We start from the raw sequence: 20,071 nt of genomic DNA, 5'->3' as shown, positions 1-20,071 counted from the left end.
AGGAATGAAGCGAACCATTTTGATGAGTAATTCTCACTAAATTCTATCAAACAATCTATAAACGGTCAGGTTACACACAATTTTGTAAGTGGGTACTTTATATTCAGCTGCTGAATGTGAGTTTTTTGGGGGGTTTTGTTGGCGAAGCGCATTAACATCAATGCGGTTAAGTACAATATAATAGACTGTCCACCCAATCAATTGTACAATCAAACAAAACTATTCTTATTGTAGCGTTAAACTTTTATCGTTGCTATGCCATTATGTAAAGTACTCACCTTTTCCGTCCGCCAGATTACGCGTACCAACCATCAAAACTATGTGTAAGTTTATAGTCTGTTAGTGAAGTTTCAACGCCCCCCCCCCTAACTAACCGCTAGTCTTTAATGACAATAAAAAATCTCTTGTGGCGTCAACGTCATTGATTCTATTAATAAATGTGTTGAAAAGTAATCGGAGGAGAGTGTTACACAACAAACCTTAGAACCGCATGATATCGACAATATAGGGGGAGGGGGGGGGGGGGTAAGAAGTTCTCTCAAAAGCAAAAAGACAAAGTGTCAAGAAAGGAATTCGAGCACGTAACCTCGTATGAAACTCGACAATAGTGAGTTGATTGTGTTATCCAGTAAAATCGTGTAATTCGTTTGAGGTTTGAAAATTATTCAGAAACGCTACTCCTAGCAAACATAGTGGAAAGATGTGAAAAACATATTTATCTTTTTTGACAAGAATGTTTTCTTCGAATGTCACCAAATCATCAATGAAACAGTATCAATAGCTTGCATGTTACACGATAAAACACAAAAATGACTTGAAAAATGTAGCAATCGCATTTCGATTTCGATTTCTAAAAGCCTACTTTCATCTCCCTAACACCTCAACAATTCGTGAATAATGCAAAAAAGTTCAAATCAAACACAAGTTTAAAAATAAAACGCATCAATTAGATACCAAATCAATGTTTGGCAATGAATAGAGACGGGTTTGATAACATTAGCGTATTATGATTCTTTTTTGTTTGCAAACGCAGGGATACGAAGGAAACCGTTACTCGAATTATTTAATAATCTGTGAGCTCCAATTCCTAGCTCTCGTTTAAGACAAAAAGAACACATATTTCCAGCTTTAAAATAGTTTCTTGTATGACTTTAAAATAGTTTTCTGTACAGTATAACGGTGAAAAATAATTATGGCAATATTGAGCTGAGCAACAGATTACCCTGATCATAATTTGGTAAAATCTCACTGTGAAAATTCTAAATTAGATCAAAGCAGCGAATTAGCGGCGAATGACAAGCTTGCATCACTTCATCACCAGGCACTGAATAGATTAAGAAAGCGATTGGCAGTCGACACTATTTTATTTTTAAAATCTGTACTAATTTTAGATAATTCTAGACTTCTTGGGCGGCGTTGAAGACAGACTATTTCTAAAAAAAAAAGTCTCAAAATAAGATGCCTAATTTTTCAATTCTCGCTCACCCACCTCAATTCCACGCTAACCCTGTAACGCTGTATATTTTCACTAACTTGGTATCGTTTGAAGATTCGAAGCGTTTGCTAGCCAAGGTTATCGCTAAAATTATTCTGTACCTGTAAGTGTGGAACTCGAACACATCTAGGGCAGCGGTTAAGAACAACTCGTGTTTTTAAAAAAATCATTAGTGTGTTAATTCAATGCTAAATAAATAATAATGTGAACTTGAATGTAAGCTTCAATTTAATTACAAAAACAAATCAAATGAACGTTTCGGGTTTCCCCTTGACTACCACATCATCTCATTCATCTGTGGTGTTTCATTCATCCTGTTATGTTGATAAAGGGGAAACCCGAAACGTTCACTTGATCTGTTTTTGTAATTAAATTGAAGCTTACATTCAATTTCACATTGTTATTTATTTCTTCGAGCTTCGAGCAGCAACATTAACATTATTCAATGTTAAATAAAATCACGAGAGGGTGTAAGTAAGTCTGACTACGTACTTTACTTTATAGTTTATAGTTGGTATCGACATGTCTGATACGTAGTAAGTGCTCCTCTCTGATTTATGATAATCGCTACAACACATCAACCATATTATAATCTATCTCATCAGCAACTTTTAAAACGTGACAAGTAACGACAGTCTTCATGACTGCGCGCGTTCTTTGCATTCATGCATACCTTCAATGAACCTAAAAATAAACTAAACGCTTAAAAAAAAAAAAAAACTTTCAAAACTCCCGTGTTTTGGAAGAAAAGATTATTTATAGGATATGTCACATTTCTTTGACGTCATACATGGTAAGTCTTGATTCTTGTCAGTCCATGGAGATAATACGGATGTTGAACGTGCGGGTTTGTAGTCTCGTGGTATGACACTCGCTATCAGACCATTCTGGGTGGCGCAAAGTTCACTCACATTCTCTCAAAGTATTCATGTTTAGAATGAGTACCTGGCTGTTAACAGCGTTGGCTCTGTCCGAGAAATTCATAATATCGCCCAACATGCGTCATTTCACGTGCTACATGTTAAGAGTTGCTGTTGGCCATGGGTCCCTTATAAAGCGCATTGAGCACGTGTGGTGGATATTACGCCATATAAAAGCTCGAGTTTATTTTAAAAAGATATTTATAATTTTTTTTAATTTATCCCTTTCTTTATTAATTCCTTTATTTATTCATTTATCTATTCATTTCTCTTTATTTTTCTTCTTCCTTTTACTATTTTTATCCTTTATATTTATTTATTTATTTATTTATTTTTATGACTTTTTTTTCTTCTTTTCTTAAATTTCTTTTTCATTCTTTTTTGCCCGACCACTTATGAAGGGCTCGAACCGCCACTGTGTATGAGTACTTCACCAGTAACAGCGTTGTCTCTGCCACACACAAAAAAAACCCATAATATTGTATAGCGTGATGTCAGACGTGGTAAGTTTTGCTGTTGACTTGCGACCCCCTTTGTAAAGGGCTTTGAGCACGTTTAGTGAATATTGCTCTATTTAAAAATCCAAGTTTTTGTTGTTGGGGGGGGGGGGGGGGGGGCTGTAAAGGAAGGGGAAGGGGAGGGTGTAACTAAATATCATAATCATATCGTAATCACCATCTTTATCATCATCACCATTAGCAGAGTCACCATCATCATCAATATCATTATCATCATCATCATCATCATCATCATCATCATCATCATCATCATCATCATCAATTCCCATGATAAGAATTTTGACCAAGATCTGGAACTGATTGGTATCGAGCAAACACATTTTTGCACCTTATGTTTCACTCATTGGTCAATGTATTTCCCGATGTCGGTCAAATTCAATACTTGAAGCAATACTAATCTGCTAGTAGCTATGGACTGTATACGGTAATAAATTTAAAAAAAGACTGTAACAGCTTCAAAAAAGAAAAAAACGTTTCGCGCTCAAAATTTTCTTCAGCCAACAACAACAACAAAAACACCAATGAAAGCATAAATAAAACATATTTACGTTTTCATTGTTTTTGTTGTTGGCTGAAGACGGGTTTTGATCCCGAAACGTACCGTATTGGTATTTCATTCTATTTTGAAGCTGTTATATTCATTTTTGTTTTTTACTTTTTTTTTACAAAACTTGAACAGTATTGTTCTGATTATCTAGACCCTTGGTCAAACAACTGCTCCGAACGATAGCCCGTGCACTAATTATATATGTGTGTATTGGTGTGCGGCTATGTGGTCTCGAGGTATGGCACTCGCTTTCGGATCGGAAGGTCCTGGGTTCGAGCCTCGCTCGGCGCATAGTTGAGTCATTGGAGAAGGCTCTTTACTCACATTCTCTCACCGTTCTCAGGTGTAAAATGAGTACCTGGCCGTTAACAGCGTTATCTCTGTCCGAAAAAAAAAATGTAATATCGCCTAACAAGCACCATGTCTCGTCCTAAATGTTAAATGTTGATGTTGGCCAGGGACCAAGGCTAACAACTGTGTTTGCCCTGCCAGGGACCTTTTGTAAAGCGCTATGAGCACGTTTATAAAATCTCAATTTAAAAAAAAATATTCATGTGCGTGTTTGTATGCGTGTGTGTGTGTGTGTGTGTATGTGCTTGTGTGTGTGTGTGATAAAGGCCTACACCATCGCGATGTTTAAACGTTTTTTTTTTGCGCAGGTTTTATAGTGTATTCCATTCCTTTTTATTGCCTTCACAATCTGAAAACACGTTGTCGCTACTTAATAAAAATAATCTTGCAATTAATGAGCAAGAAATAACCTCACAAAGGTTAATCTATTTTTAATTCTGCAACGCACGATGTTGCACTACAATTTCGTGAACGAGCTTGACAGTTCTTTTTTCACCGTCAAAGAAAATAAATGATAGTTGGCTTAAGGTATGTAACATTGCCACTCTATACAGCTACACTATTTATATAATATATCATAAGTTTATTTATAAGACTTACACGAAACTTTAAGACTTTTGGACGTGTTAGTGCCAAAAAAAAAAATGAAATATAAAGATATTTTAAAAGATTATATGACATCCCATATAGACACACACACGAGAGTGTGTGTATATATATATATATATATATATATTATATATATATATATATATATATATTATATATGTATGTATGTATGATATATATAATATATATATATGTGTGTGTGTGTGTGTGTGTGTGTGTGTGTTCGCGCGCATGTGGGTGGGTGTGGGTGTGAATGTAACCCCTACTAGTCACTCTGGGCTCCCACGTTGAGGTTGACATGTCAGGTTTAACGGTGTTTTCTCACGAAAACATCTAATGTAAAATTTTCCTCGAGGATTAATTAAAGAAATTGTATTAGAGACCCCTAGACTTTTGTTAAGAATTCATCCCTTTTTTAATCTCCCAAGTCATGGCATGTCGCATAAAACAACTCCCATAAAAACATTAAAGTCTAATTGCATTGTCAGTGGATCCATTGAATAAGCAAATGATTATTTTCAATCACAGTTTTTAGAAATTGGCATTAAAAGCGCTAAACTGGCAACTTTTCACTGATTGTGTCAAAATGAAGGTGAAAATAGCAAAATTATATATTTAGGTCTAACATAATATCATGTACGATAGATTAGGAACTACTGCCCTCCATGTTGAAGTAACTCATTTTTTGACTTGTCTTTCCTACAACACTAATTGTTTCTATGTGGACACGCATTAATGGTTCGTCTGTGTTAATTATAGTGCTTTCTCTCCATGTCCAAAAAATCCATTAGTTTCTTTCAAGATTTTGTCCCATAGCATCAAAACTTGGACTTGACCGATTTGGATGACAAAATTATATTTATAAATGGAACGAACTTGACGTCAATCAGCTCTTTGTTATTGGTTTTAGACAGCCAGTTTTATGATTACTATTTCCTAAATTGTATCAATCAGACTATAAACGTTCAAAATTACATATAGTGTACGTTATATCCGGCTGGCGGATGTTGTAAGTTTTTCAGCTAAATTCATACCATCAATAGTAAAAATATGAGACTTTTATTTTATGTATTGTTTCTATAGAATTAATTCACAACCCTAACGCCGACTTTACCCGGGTTACTTTTACCCCATGCCTATTTATTACATTTTTCTGAGACAAATTATAGGCGTAGTTTCAAAGCTAATTTGTTTTTTCAATTTTTACATGTTAATGATAGTTGAGTAAATCTATCTATGCACATGCTCATCTTTAATACATTTTTTCCCATTTTTGAAAAGAAGCAAAAATCTCTAGGATGGAGTGAGTTAACTTAATTTCTTCAACCTACAAAAATTAAAATTTCCTAGTTCTTTAACTTTTAATTTCAAGTTTCCTGTTTGACATCTGGCTTACCCCAGCAGGATACCGGTTTCAGGAGATATTTCACCATTTTATTTAATCGACCATTGGCTTGTATGATTGTATCTATCTATGCTAAATGGATCGATTCAGAGGAAAATGAAACAAACAAACAAAAAACAAACAAAAAAAACAAACAAAAAACAAATGATAAAATGGTTTTAACAAATCAATTGTGTAGTCAAGTGGTATAGCACTCGCCTTAGGATCAGAGAGTCCCCATCCGAACGGCGCATACTTGAGTCCTTGGAAAAGGCTCTTTACTCACATTCTCCCACTGTTACACTCTGTTGTAAAATGATTACATGACCGTAAACAGCGTTATCTCTGTCAGGACGAGTTTTCTGCCCAAATTTTCAAATATGGTTTTTCCAGAGTACGGCAGTATAGAAGGTTAAATGAGAATTACTCATAAACGCGGATGGCAAAAAGCAATAACAAGACCTGAGTGACGTCAACTTCATACTATCTATATGAGAGATAAGTTCGATTGTCTCTTGCTTACGAGATGGAAGTATTAATTGATGTTATATTATTCAGGAGGCAAGGAGTGTTATGCTCACATCAAGGCTCATTTTATGGCAAACAGGATACAAGAATTGTTGGCAAAGAATGCCGTAATCTATCTTTGTTTACAAAATTTTTGATATAGATAGTGTGCGCTTGGCTAAGAAGCTCATAACATTGCCATCCGGAAGTATGACGGACCAACACACAAAATTGTGTGTATCCATGAACGTTTATAGTCAGGTTAATACAGTTCAGTGAGCATTACTCATAAACGCGGTTTGCAAAAAACAACAACAAAGACCAGAGTGACGTCATCTTCGAACTATCTATAAGTGGCCACGTGGTGTTAATGAAAATTGCTTATCCCTTTGAAAAGGTATTTGCTGCAATCAATCTTTGTTGGTGTGCTGTTGTTGTTATTGCGTTCTGTTGTCTGTCTACACGATGGTCGTGTCAGAGCGGCTACCGCTACACACCTCTATAATAAACTATCATTGTGTGATGATGTCAATGTCATAAGAAAGCTGTCACTTTTGTTGGGACGAAGGGAAACTGACTATGCTGGAAGGCAAGGTCACGACAGGTGTTGTATTTTCCGTTTCATTCCTGGCCAAATGTAATCTAGTTTATAAAGACGTACGTATATTATTTTGACAATCGCACCCAACTCACAAATATTTTCACAAAGACCCATAACTTGTTATGGTTTTTAGTTCACTAAACACAATTACACTACCAAAAAAGCCAGGGGCAGTTGATTGTGAACAACACAGAACTATTAGCCTAATGAGCCACCTCACAAAAATTCTTTTGAAGATAATTTTACTAAGAATAAGAAATAAAATACGACCTGAAATTGGGGAGATGCAATTTGGTTTTGTTGAGGACAAGGGTACCAGAAATGGAATATTCACATTATCAATGCTGATGGAAAGATGTATTGAAGTAAATAAAGATCTGTATATGTGTTTCATCGACTATTCAAAAGCCTTTGATAAAGTACAACACGAAAAACTATTCAAAATTCTATCATCCTTGGACATTGATGGTAAAGATTTAAGAATATTACGGAATTTGTACTGGGAACAAGAAGCAGCAATGCGTGTTGACAACGAACTAAGCAGTTTTACACCTATTAGAAGAGGAGTTAGGCAGGGGTGTGTTTTGTCTCCAGATTTATTCAACCTCTATAGTGAAATGATATTAAGAGATATCGAACATAAGAAGGGGGTGTGTATTGGAGGAAAGAATGTAACAAATCTGAGGTATGCAGATGATACGGTTCTACTGGCAGAATCTGAACATGAACTACAAGAATTACTGGATGTTGTAGTCAGGAGTAGTGAAAATATGGGACTGGAACTGAATATATCTAAAACAGAATGTATGACGGTATCTAAAAATAATAACCCACCAGCCTGTGTAATAACAAGCAGAGGACAAACAATACAACAAGTTGAATGTTTCAAATATTTAGGCTTCAATGTAACATCCAATGGAAAATCAGATTGTGAAATAAAGAAAAGAATAGGTATGGCGAAGAATGCATTCAACCAGCTGCATACAATTATGAAAAACAGGAATATTAGCATGAAAACAAAAGTCAAAGTCCTGGATTGCTATGTACTGTCTGTGCTGCTATATGGTTGTGAGAGCTGGACCATAAACAAGACCATGGTTAAAAGACTGGAGGCAGTGGAAATGTGGTTTTACAGAAGAATGATGAGGGTGTCATGGATGGAAAGGAAAAGAAATGAAGAAATTTTAGAAATGGCAAACAGAAAAAGATCACTGATAACAAAAATCATCAAACGCCAAATGGAATTTTTAGGACACATTATCCGCCACCCTGGTTTGGAAATACTCGCCTTGACTGGAAAGATGAATGGAAAAAGAATAAGAGGAAGACAAAGAATAACGTATTTGAAAGGGATAAGAACTTGGACAGATGAAGCTGAGAAAGGTGGCGCTGCTTTAATAGAATTGGCAAGAGATAGATCAGCTTGGCGGAAGATGACCTCCGACGTCTGCTTCAGATATGGAACTACATGAATGAATGAAACACAATTAATTAATTATGATCATGAAATTCGTCGCAAATTAAAAAAAAATATATATATGGAAAATGTTTTGTTTTTTTTTGTTCGGACTCCTTTCATATTTTCGGCGGACTAATTTCTACTGGTCATACATTGTCCTGTAATTTTTTCGGCGTTTTTACACATTGTAGAGGTTGAATGACTGAAGGGGGTGGGATGTTCAAGGGGTCTTCCCCTGAAATTAATTTTTGAAAAAAAGAAAAATTGAGAAGGGGATTTGGGATAATTTTTTCACCTGGAAAATAAAGTTTTTAATAATCACTTGAAAAAAAAAGGAAGGAGGAATTTCGGGGGCGGCGGGAGGGGGGAGGTGATCTTCCAAAATTTTAAAAGATAGATGTTATTTAGGTGGTTTTTATCACCCTCTCAGTGCTCTCAGCCCAAAAAGATTGTATATAAAAGAAAAACAGTGTATTAGCTCGAAGTTTGTGATTGGGTGTAATAATTGTAGTACGCCTTTACCTCGAAGTCCTGCGTTAGAAAACTATTCTTCTTCTTCTTCTTCTTCTTGCATATCGACGCTGGCATATATTTTTTTCAAGTGATAGACTACAAAGCTAAAAACCATTGTGCACGACCATGCTCCATCAAACAGATTCCTGATCGCATTAGTAAAGAGTTCGACATTTTAATTTCAAGATTATAGTAATTCCTGTATTATAATTATAACCATCTTGTAACTTTACCTTTTGTTATTTCTGTCTTTCAAAATAATATTTCAGCAAGCATAATCTAACGAAGTCGTAGGATCAGAAAATAGGGCCTGTACTTTTAACAGAGACCGCTTTCTTTAGGAAAAAGTTATATAGTTATCTTTATTTTTGATTCATACTTGTTCATGTTTTCAGATGAGGCATGCTTCAGATTGATGTGATGCTGTCTTGTTGTATGACACTCGCATTCGGATCGGAAAGTCCTGGGATCAAGTCGCGCCCTGAGAGGTACAAATTTAAGTTCTTGGAAAAGGCTCTTTACTCACAGACTCTCATCGTACTCAGGAGTAAAAATAGTACCTAGACTCCACAGGGTTGTCTCTGTTCGAAACAAGTGGATGTTGCACTATATGAAAATTCATTTTTAGTTGTTATTTTTTTTTTACATACATTTAATATTCAGCATCAGATTCATTCCTATACGATACCAGGTGCGGCTATGTGGTCTAGTGGTTTGACACTCGCTTTCGGATCGGAAGGTCATGGGTTCGAGCCTCGCTCGCCGCATAGTTGAGTCCTTGGAGAAGGCTCTTTACTCACATACCATTCTCAGGTGTAAAATGAGTACCCGGCTTTAACAGCGTTGTCTCTGTCCAAAAAAAAATGTAATATCGCCTAACAGGCGTCATGTCCTGTCTTAAATGATAAATGTTGATGATGACCAGGGACCCCTTGTAAAGCGCTTTGAGCACGTTTAGTGGATATTGCCCTATATAAAAGCTCAATTAAAAAAAAAGTTAACCCACACATGTCACGATTTTAAAAAGTAGTCCTACAGGGTCATAAGATGCATGAAGCCGGAGTTTATCCCAGTTACTATAGCGGACAATAGCAATTGCTTGCTACCCTTTTGTATAGGACGTTCGTCTATCGCAACGTACTTTCCGCCAGATTGAACAAATCTAGCTACCCAGTCACTACTGGGTGGACAGGAGGTCAGAAAAAAAGAAAAAACTTCAACTGCACCCAGAATCGATCTTGGTAGTTATGCGTGTGAAGCGAGTGCTCTATCGGCTGAATTGTCGGGACCCCCGCTCTAATAAAAACACTATAATCGTACATTTTATGTTTGCCCAGAAAAGTCTTATTCAATTATAGATCTACTAAAACGATCCTCATCTTATGAAAAACTATTAAATCTGCCACAATTTAGAAAATGTGGTGTTTTTATTCAGAGTACTGCAGATCTTGTTTTTTGTTAGAAAGCACATCTTTGATATTTTTTAGAATGAAATCAAAAATTTTAATTCGAATATCAGTGGCAGCGTGGTTTGGCAATTTAGAATTTTCTTCGCACCAAACAAGGTTCCGAATTCGACTACCGCCGTGTTGTGTGGCCTTGGGCAAATAACTGCAGGGCCCGAGGGCACTTTGTGGCGCTGCACTGCGGCTAACGCCTTAACTTGAAATAGACCCTTGAGACAAGTTTTCCTCTTTTTTTTCAAAAGTGTCAAATCTGAGACGTACAAATATGTCTTAGATTTGAGGCATGTGACGAGTTGACGATCATATTAACATATCCCAATTTCAGGTCCACTTCTCAAGGCAGATTATGTCATGGTAAACCATAAAAAAAAAACATTCTAAATTTAGAACGGGTAGAATTACTAAAAATATCTTTAAATGTTAAAAAATTCTTCTTCTTCTTCTTCTTCTTCTTCTTCTTCTTCTTCTTCTTCTTCTTCTTCTTCTTCTTCTTCTTCTTCTTCTTCTTCTTCTTCTTCTTCTTCTTCTTCTTCTTCTTCTTTTCTTCTTCTTCTTCTTCTTCTTCTTCTTCTTCTTCTTCTTCTTTTCTTCTTCTTATTATTATTATTATTATTATTATTATTATTATTATTATTATTATTATTATTATTATTATTATTATTATTATTATTATTATTATTATTATTATTATTATTATTCTTTTTCTTCTTTTCTTCTTTGTTCCTATAAAAATATGGGTCGGAAAATAGTGATATCTAACCAATTGTTGATGTGGTGATCAAACAAATAATTCATGGTAATATTTTCCATTCAAATTTACAATATTTTAATCTTAAATTACCTTTATAACACGGTTTTTAATCGACATCCGTAATAAATTGACCTCGAGGAAAGGGTCACGTAGACTCATTTTTTCGGACATATGATTTCCGATATCCGTCAAAATTTGTATGCAAATTATACAAAACAAGTATCTATATTCTATTATAAATATATCAGATCAAAACTTTATTATTATTATTATTATTATTATTATTATTATTATTATTATTATTATTATTATTATTATTATTATTATTATTATTAGCAGTAGTAATAGTAGTAATAGTTGTAGTAGTAGTAGTAGTAGTAGTAGTAGTAGTAGTAGTAGTAGTAGTAGTAGTAGTAGTAGTAGTAGTAGTAGTAGTAGTAGTAGTAGTAGTACTAATTAAAACCAATCTGATACTAAGAAAACTGTTTCTACCTTAAAAGTTTAGAATGGCACAAGGAGTACTAAATGGTCAGTCAAGCGAAAATAATGTCCGGCAAAATGAATTGGTAGTACAGAAATAATAACGAAAGTTAAATGTTGATGTAGTAGTAGTAGTGGAAGTAGTGATTGTCCCTCTCGTCGTCATCTGTCAGATTCCTGTGTGACCATCAGAAATAGCCACCACAGCGCAGCAGGTAGACATGACACACAAAATGTATAATAATGTATTATTTTACTATCTCTATTCCGTCTCTATATTAAATACGGGATTTCACGAATAAACGCGCTATGTCATATTATGTTTGTGCTGTTTTTCTTTTGGGGGTAAGTGGGGGGAGGGGGGGGGGTTAGTGGGGTGACATTCGTATCTTGACTTGCAAGTCCTTGTTTCGAGTCCTGCACTGGGTTGCGCAAAGTTATGTCTTTTAAAAAGGCATTTTTCTCGCATTTTTTCACTGTACTCAGGCGTACGATATGTAACTGGGTGGCAACAGCGTTCTTTCTGTCAAGACAATTCATAATACCATTTTGAACAGAGTTGCTGTATTCTGAATAATGAAAAGCATTTAAAAACACTAAGGTAGGGGTCCCGAATTTCGACCCTGGCCCTAAAGTCGACACTCTTATAGAGTCCGCTTTCAAACCTGTTTTTCACTTTAAATTTATGTTTTCAGACACACAATCATTGATGTCATCTTAAGCGCCGATAAATTTTCTTTCTGTTGCATCTACTTTCCGTTTAAAATAAGGATGGAACTTTTATTTTTCATTCGTAAACTTACGGTTCGCGAAATCCGCTTCAACGCCCTCCATTTGGTAAAATTTTAATAGATGGCCCTAATTTCGACACCCTCCAGGAAAAGTCGGTGTTTTTTGAGATTCAGAAATTTCTGATTTGTTAAAAATAGATATCCTTTTATTCCAGATACCTTTTCTGTTCTATCTATGCCAGATGTCTTGCATTTCAGTCGCGAATCTAAAAAAAAAACTGACTAAAACACACTTTCTACATAATATTGTTTAACATGAGTGCACATTTAATGAAGGGGGTGACGTCATTTCAACTCACATTTTCCGATTAACTTTACCAACATTTGCAAAGGCGGCCCGGATGAGGTGTTCAAAGCTATTAGAATTTCTATTTATCAATGAAGATCTGTAAATGTGAACCACCACCTCTATTCGGTGTTATATCGGAATCAACCAAGTTCCAAAGTTGAATTTAAAGGAAAAACCGACGACAGATAAACAAAAGCTGAGCCTAAAGTAATCCTTTAGAGCCAATCGGCCCATGGAGCCGGAGTTTATCCGTGGCCTTCGTAAAGTTATAGCCTGACACTGACCAAAAAATGACGTCAAAATGTAGCAATGACTATGAAAAATGTTTTTTTCTCTTTTTGAGGTAAATTTTTGTCTAAAATCCAAGCCCTATCTCCACTGAGTAAAAATGTTTTTGAATTTTGAAAATCCATTCATAAATAAACAAGTTATACAGTTTTAAAGGTGTCATTTATTTGGATGACCTGCAAAGAGGAAAAAAACGCGAAAATATGGGACGCTTTTTCGGCATTTTTTTTTTTCGACCTTTCGTTGTATCTTGCGTAATAAGTGGATTAAAAGATTGAAACTAGAAGAGCAAATTAGGATGGCGTTTTGTAAAATACGGGAAAAGTAATCGTCATATGCATATGAAATTTTACAACCAAAAAGAAGAAATGTTCATGTATTACCTTGTCAGCGACAAAACCTCCACGCCCGGTAGTTTTAGAAATATTTTACTCCAAAGAGTAAAAATCTATTTTTAACGGCCTTCTGGTAATCGCACGAGTTTTGTCGCTTGAAATAATCTAAAATGACCTTTTTTCTAACTGTGTGCCAACTTTCAGTCATATTCATAGATAAACAGCGTCATAATTAATTTTTTTAAATAGCATATACGAAACGACTTCATCCCATATTTTGACGCGAATTCGGGCACTTCGTGAGCGAAAAAGAGGCCCAAAGATTTGTGCGGGATAGTCATTGCTACAAAATGCCAGTATTTTTCCACAAAAGAAAACAAATCGTGAGTTGTATTCAATATATAGTTCAACCAATGAAATAACTTGTTTCCATGAGCTCTACGAAAGACAACTGTAACTCACTAGGCTGTGCAAAAACCAAATAATGACGTCAAACTGCCAGTCCTTTTGGATTTCAGTATCAGGCTATAACATAACGATGGCTTATCCCGGTTTCTATAATGTGAAACGGACAATACCAATGGCTTGCTATCCTTCTCAAAGTTCCAGGTTTGAGAGTTTTTGCCAAGATGAGGGTCATTTAAATCGATCGATATTTGGACGAGTTTTCTGGCCAAATTTTTAAATATGGGTTTTTCCAGAGTACGGCAGAGTACATGTCATCAAAATATAATTAATTAAACGCAGAGTCAAATGTAGACGGATGTGTGCTGACGCGAAATCATAAAATGATGACGTCACATTCATTGTGAACAGAAAAGAAGGGACAACACATCATTATGACCTCTTTTTTTCTCTCTTATAATGTGACGACGCCGTTAAAATGTCCCAAGTTATAAATCGAGAGGAAAACGGAGACAAGAATGTAGCATAAAGCTACATTGGACAAATGAAGCGTGCATAGAAATTAACGTTTCGGTCTCGCCCTTACAAGACTAATCTTTTTTTGCGTTTTGAAAACGACGAATTGAAAAAACATTAATCCTGGCCCCGACTAGAATTCTTAGCTGGGGGATAACAGTCAAATGATATGATTTATTCGTTTGGGAGAAGATATTTTTCAATGTAAATTATTTGTGGTGTTTTAGTGTTTATTAAATCATATGTAAAATCATATCAGAAATGGGGTTTTTTAATTAACCAATTCTTCCTTAAATACCCTTAAAACATAGGTAACAATAAGTCACAGTGAATGACATAATCAGTCGGATGGTGAAAAGCTTTGAACTGAATTACTGCCAAGTTTAGTTAGGTCAATTTTTATCAAAATGAGTTCTTCTCATAAATGATTAAATCAACCCTTTTTGTACATCTTCGGAAATATCAAAGCCTAATTTCACTTCTAAATATTTTTACAGCTAGTCAAGTTAACAAATTATGAAATTTGAGAAAAGTTGCTGGATACTTTTCCCATGCATCTGACCATAACCATGAAAAATCAACATATTTTCTTCAAATAAAGATTAAAATGTTCTGGGGAGCATAATCTTTGAAACAATACCCCAAAAGAAATGCAAATCCAAAACTTTCACCTTCCGACCGATTATGTCATGCACGGTACACATATTGGACATTACACATTGCATATTCTTTGAGATAAAAAATTATAAAGAGAGAAACACATAAAAGCATAAAAGAACATTTTAAAAAAATTAAAAAAAACATCCATTCTAATTATTAACAAATTATGAATGCTCAGTCATATGTGTATTTGATAGGAAAACTTCCCTATCATGGGAATTTTTTAATTCATTAATATTATTAGTATTTTTAGATAAAATTTACAGACTGTTCCATGTTTTAGCAGTATGGAATATTGGAATATAAATGTATTCCCTCTAATTTAAGTTGAGTATCTTGAAATAAACATTTTGAATTCATCTCCACGCGTGAATGTAATTTGAGAATATTTTTTTAAAATCCATTGTATTTCATGTTATGAACATCACGAACTACTTTATACAATTGAAGTTAATCACCCTATTTCTTCTATATTTTAATGTTGGGAGGCCCAGACATTTTAATCTTTATTGTTTTGAATATAATATTTTGTATGCAAATGAGTGTGTTCCCCGTATTGGGATCATGCGCTTATGTCTGAATGGAACTTTTAGTTGATCTCAATCTAAATACATTGATAGATTGTTCTTGGAATCTAATTGTTCCTTATTTAAACCAATCCCCTTTGGCTTAATTTTTGTCAGGTACTTTAAGTATAGGATATTTTACTTTCACATCTTCTTCCTCTTTCCCGGCGCTGAAATATCCTAAACGTATCTCAATCGCTGTAAACCTCTTACAAACAAACAAAACAAAGACTGTTCACAACTTCTCATTGTTTCATTTGTTTCATTACTTCAAGTAAAATATGAAATAATATGTATTTAAGTTTTTACTGAAAATAAAATATAAATAAGATGAGATAATACGATGCCACATAAAACTGCTATTTTCGTTTTGTTGTGGCATAGGTTATACTTTTTAAGTACACTGCGTCTTCAATATATATATATATATATATATATATATATATATATATATATATATATATATATATATATATATATATATATATATATTTAAAATAAAATAAGCCCAGTGTGTTACAATTTTTGTGGTAATGGATCCACATTTTATTAATAAAATTACGAATACATATATGAATATGGCACCAATCGGACATGTAGACTAAATTTACTTGGAATTTTCAAAAATATTATAATAAAATTTAATGTCATAAAGGTGATTGTTAAAGTCAAAAATTTCCAAAAACAGAATTTGGTTTGAAAATGCGATAAAATACGAAATGCTTCATTGTAACAGTTCAAAACTTCGTCCATTAGGTTTGGAACGTTAATTACTTCACATATCCAGGATGTCGTCTATGTTTTTACATGTACTGTAGTAAGCAAACTGAAAATTGGAAAAGAAAGATAATGAAAATGTAAGTGAAAAATAGAACCAAAAAAAAAAAAAACAGAATGTTTTTGTATCACGCAAAATCCTATAAATGTGGTCAAGGCGCTTTTTAAATGTTCAAAGCTGGCAGCAACACTTAACATGTGGGACAAGCCATAACGCCCGTTTCTCGATAGAGACAAAGCTGTTTAACCAGTTAACTGTCGTACTCTGGAAATATACGTGTTTAAAAATTTGGCCTTCAAATAACGATTGATATAAATGACCCTCATCTTGGCAAACACACTCAAACCCTGGACCTCGCGAGGTTAAAACCCCTTTGTAGAATCTAGATTACTTGAGTCTTTTTTTAGCATGTGTATAGCGCAATATCTAATAACCTTGCTCAAAGCCCTTTACAAGAGGTTCCTAGCCAAAGCAACAATTAGCATTTAGAACGAGACATGGCGCCTGCAAGGCGATAATACAATTTTTTCCGACAAAGACAACGATGTTAACGGCTGGATACTCATTTTACATCTGAGTACGGTGAGAGGATGTAATTAAAGAGTCCTTGTTCAAGGACTCAAGTATGCGCCGCTCAGAGTGGGACTCGAACCCAGGACTTTCCGATCAGAAGGCGTGTATCATACAACAAGATCACATAGCCCTGGTATGATACCATTTGGAGACAGTAGGTCATAAATAATGCTAATTTGAGGGCATTTTACATTTCAAATGACCAACTGTCAGCCTCCGATGTTTCAAGTGTGTAATTATGACTTTGACTAAGACATCCTTCCTTTTTTAGTCATGCCATTTCCGTCCATTAATTCATAGACTTGTATCATGTCATTAATACTTGTGTAATAAGTAAAACTGCAAGGAATAATTAAATTTAATTTAATTGATTTTAATTGAGCTTTTATATAGCGCAATATCCACTAAATGTGCTCAAAGCGCTTTACAAGGGGTCCCTGGTCAACAGCAACATTTAAGATGTAGGACGGGACATAACGCCTATTAGGCGATATTACAATTTTTCGGACAAAGACAACGCTGTTAACGGCCAGGTACTCATTTTACACCTGAGTACGGTGAGAGAAGGTGAGTAAAGAGTCTTTTCCAAGGACTCAACTATGCGTCGAGCGCGAGGCTCGAACCCAGGACCTTCCGACCCGAAAGCGAGTGTCGTATCACTAGACCACATAGCCGCACTTGTATCCATCAGCTAGTGTGTTGAATATTGTAAAATTGAATACTCTTTATTTGAAAACCGCATTGGTATGTGTATTTTTCTATTGACCAGTTAATTCCAAAAAACAGTAGTCAGGTAAAATCTTATTATGACAGAGTCCAAGATTGTTATTTCCGAAAAATAAGAAAATACGAATCCCCAATTTTACGACATTCAACACGGGCACGATTCATGGGTTAATCAAACGTTACTTTTACGGAAATACAAATACTTATCAGTTTATTGACAGGCCACCTGGTTAGTTAGTAAACAAGGATATGATTTGGCTAACACATGAATCACCCAGTTGGTGTCTGATATGACAATTTGTCGATGGGCTTAAGACAGTTCTCTTTACTTTATTTTTAAGCAAGTTCTGTTGGTGCTATCTTTTCTTTTGTACCGTGTGGCCTTGGGCTTTGCAAGCGAAAGAAATGATAATTTTTCTTTTAACTGCCTCCTTTACCATCATATATATATATATATATATATATATATATATATATATATATATATATATATAACAAAACGTTGATTAGAAGGACGTTCAAACTTCTAATAATAATATTAAAGTTTCTTATTTAACTTGTTGGTATGGGGAAGTCTTCTCGCAATGTGTTTCACTCTCTGTGATAGCCTTATGACTATTTAGGTCGAACTGTGTGTAGCGTTTAAACGTCTTTCTGAATGTAAACACAAATAGGTTACGAGATTCTCAAATCCCTTTCATCCGTCAGATCAATGACCTTTCACAAAAAGTTGATAAAAGGTCATGACAAAGCCATCGACGAGACAACAATGATATTCTTGTCAATATTAATCTTTTTACGACCTTGCACGAGGCCTACGTGTATACAAGGGCTCGTAGCCTAGTCAACGAAACGTTTGGTTTTTTCAGAGCCATTCTCCATGTTTGGTCTATAAGCTCTTTGGTGATGCCTATTCGCCGCCTTTCGATACAAGGTCTACATGCTCCTTGTTGTCACTAACCCTCCATCTTTGGTCAAAAAGCTCTTTTTGTTACAAATGCACAAACTTTGGTCTCCAAGCTCTCTGTTGTAACAAATCTATAGCCGTTGATCTACAAGCTCGTTGATGTTATAAATCCACCTCCCTTGGTCTTCAAGCTCTTTGTTCGTAAACATCCACCACCTTTGGCTTACAAGCTCTCTGCTGTTACTCACAAGTTCTACAAGTTCTTTATTGTAAACATCCACAACCCTTGGTCTACAAGTACTTTGTTGTTAGATATCCACAACCATTGGTATACAAGCTCTCTGTTGTTACACACCCACCGCCTTTGGTCTACAAGTTCTCTCTTGTTACACACCCACGAACCACCTTTGGTATACAAGCTCTTTTTCTTACACAATCATCGCCCTTGGTCTTTCGGCCCATTGCTATAACACATCCACAACCTTTGGTCTACAAGCTCTCTGTTGTGAAACATTCACCACCTTTGGTCTACAAGCTCTCTGTTGTGAAACATTCACCACCTTTGGTCTACAAGGCTCCTTGCTGGTACTCACCAACCGCCTTGGTCTAAAAACTCTTTGTTCTTTCAAATTCGACACCCTCGACCAACAAGTTCTTGCTTTACTCTGCAAATTCTTTTATTACCTATCCAACTCCTTTAGTCTATGAGGTCTTTAATGTAAAAAAAAATCCAATGACTGTACACAAGTCCTCTGGCCGGGCATAAGGCCTTGTAAGTTAATAACATTAGACTTAGCTATAGCTGTCTTGAATGCATGCCAAATGTGTGGGTCCTCCAAATTCAATCCTGAGACAAATCTTATAAATGTTGTTATAATTAAGTTAAAATCTCGTGCTACAATGAATTCCAATGCATTTCAAAATCAGAAAAGAGCTCAGAAACTAGTTGTTATGATCTTACCTCATCTATTTGTCCGACGAAGATACTGTGTGGTCCAGCTCCCAGGACTATACCGCACTTGTTGGATCTAACAGAACCTGCAATGGCGTAAATGTAAATTGTTAAAATGATGCTGTAAATTCACAAACCACCTTTTTCATATTTACAAGAACCATTTAACTTGAAAATCAATTAATTTTAATTTTAATGACTCTCAATTTATTGGCAATTCTTAAGCTGAAACTTTAAAAATAATTCTATGATTGTACTATCCTTCGATAAATCAATACATATTGATGGAAATCTAAAGACTTATCTTATATTTCAATAGTTTATAAGCGACTGAAATTTGTATGCATCGATTAGTTTTGCATTCTTTCGCTACTCACGCGTGAAAATTAATTTTGCAAACCTATTATTTTATGTTGCTTACTTTTCTTAGCCTATCTAATTGTAAACCCGATTCGTGCGGGTCCTCCACTTAAAAAAAAAACTTAAGCTTTTATTTAGCACGCTATCCACTAAGCAATTTCAAAGCGCTTTGCAATGGGTCCCTAGCCAACTGTAACACTTAACACGTAGGTCATCGACATGATGCCTTTTATGAAAGAGAGAGAGAGAGAGAGAGAGAGAGAGAGAGAGAGAGAGAGAGAGAGAAAGCTATTAACGGACAGGTATTCGTTTAACACCTAAGTA

General features: G+C 35.1%; 2 protein-coding genes across 2 annotated transcripts in view; both read right to left on the bottom strand.

Moving 5' to 3' along the window:
* LOC144977790 (uncharacterized) overlaps positions 1-11,793 on the bottom strand; it is a 30,479-nt gene extending 18,686 nt beyond the window's left edge. The window contains exon 1 of the mRNA XM_078923186.1: positions 11,614-11,793. The gene's annotated coding sequence lies outside the window, so the exon portion shown is untranslated. The remainder of the gene's footprint in view (positions 1-11,613) is intronic.
* A 4,174-nt stretch (positions 11,794-15,967) lies between these two features.
* The window catches only part of LOC144978279 (uncharacterized), a 32,487-nt gene continuing 28,383 nt past the window's right edge, over positions 15,968-20,071 (bottom strand). Inside the window, exons 14-15 of the mRNA XM_078924126.1 lie at positions 19,397-19,473; positions 15,968-16,277 (exon numbers count right to left, since the gene is read on the bottom strand). Of these exons, the coding sequence (XP_078780252.1) occupies positions 16,227-16,277; positions 19,397-19,473 (128 nt within the window). The 3' untranslated portion in view covers positions 15,968-16,226. The remainder of the gene's footprint in view (positions 16,278-19,396; positions 19,474-20,071) is intronic.

The sequence above is a fragment of the Berghia stephanieae genome, chromosome 8 (assembly GCF_034508935.2).
Source record: "Berghia stephanieae isolate SIO BIC M18660-M18661 chromosome 8, UCSD_Bste_1.3, whole genome shotgun sequence".
In the NCBI taxonomy this organism is placed as follows: domain Eukaryota; kingdom Metazoa; phylum Mollusca; class Gastropoda; order Nudibranchia; family Aeolidiidae; genus Berghia; species Berghia stephanieae.
This window is presented reverse-complemented; position numbering and strand designations above follow the sequence as displayed.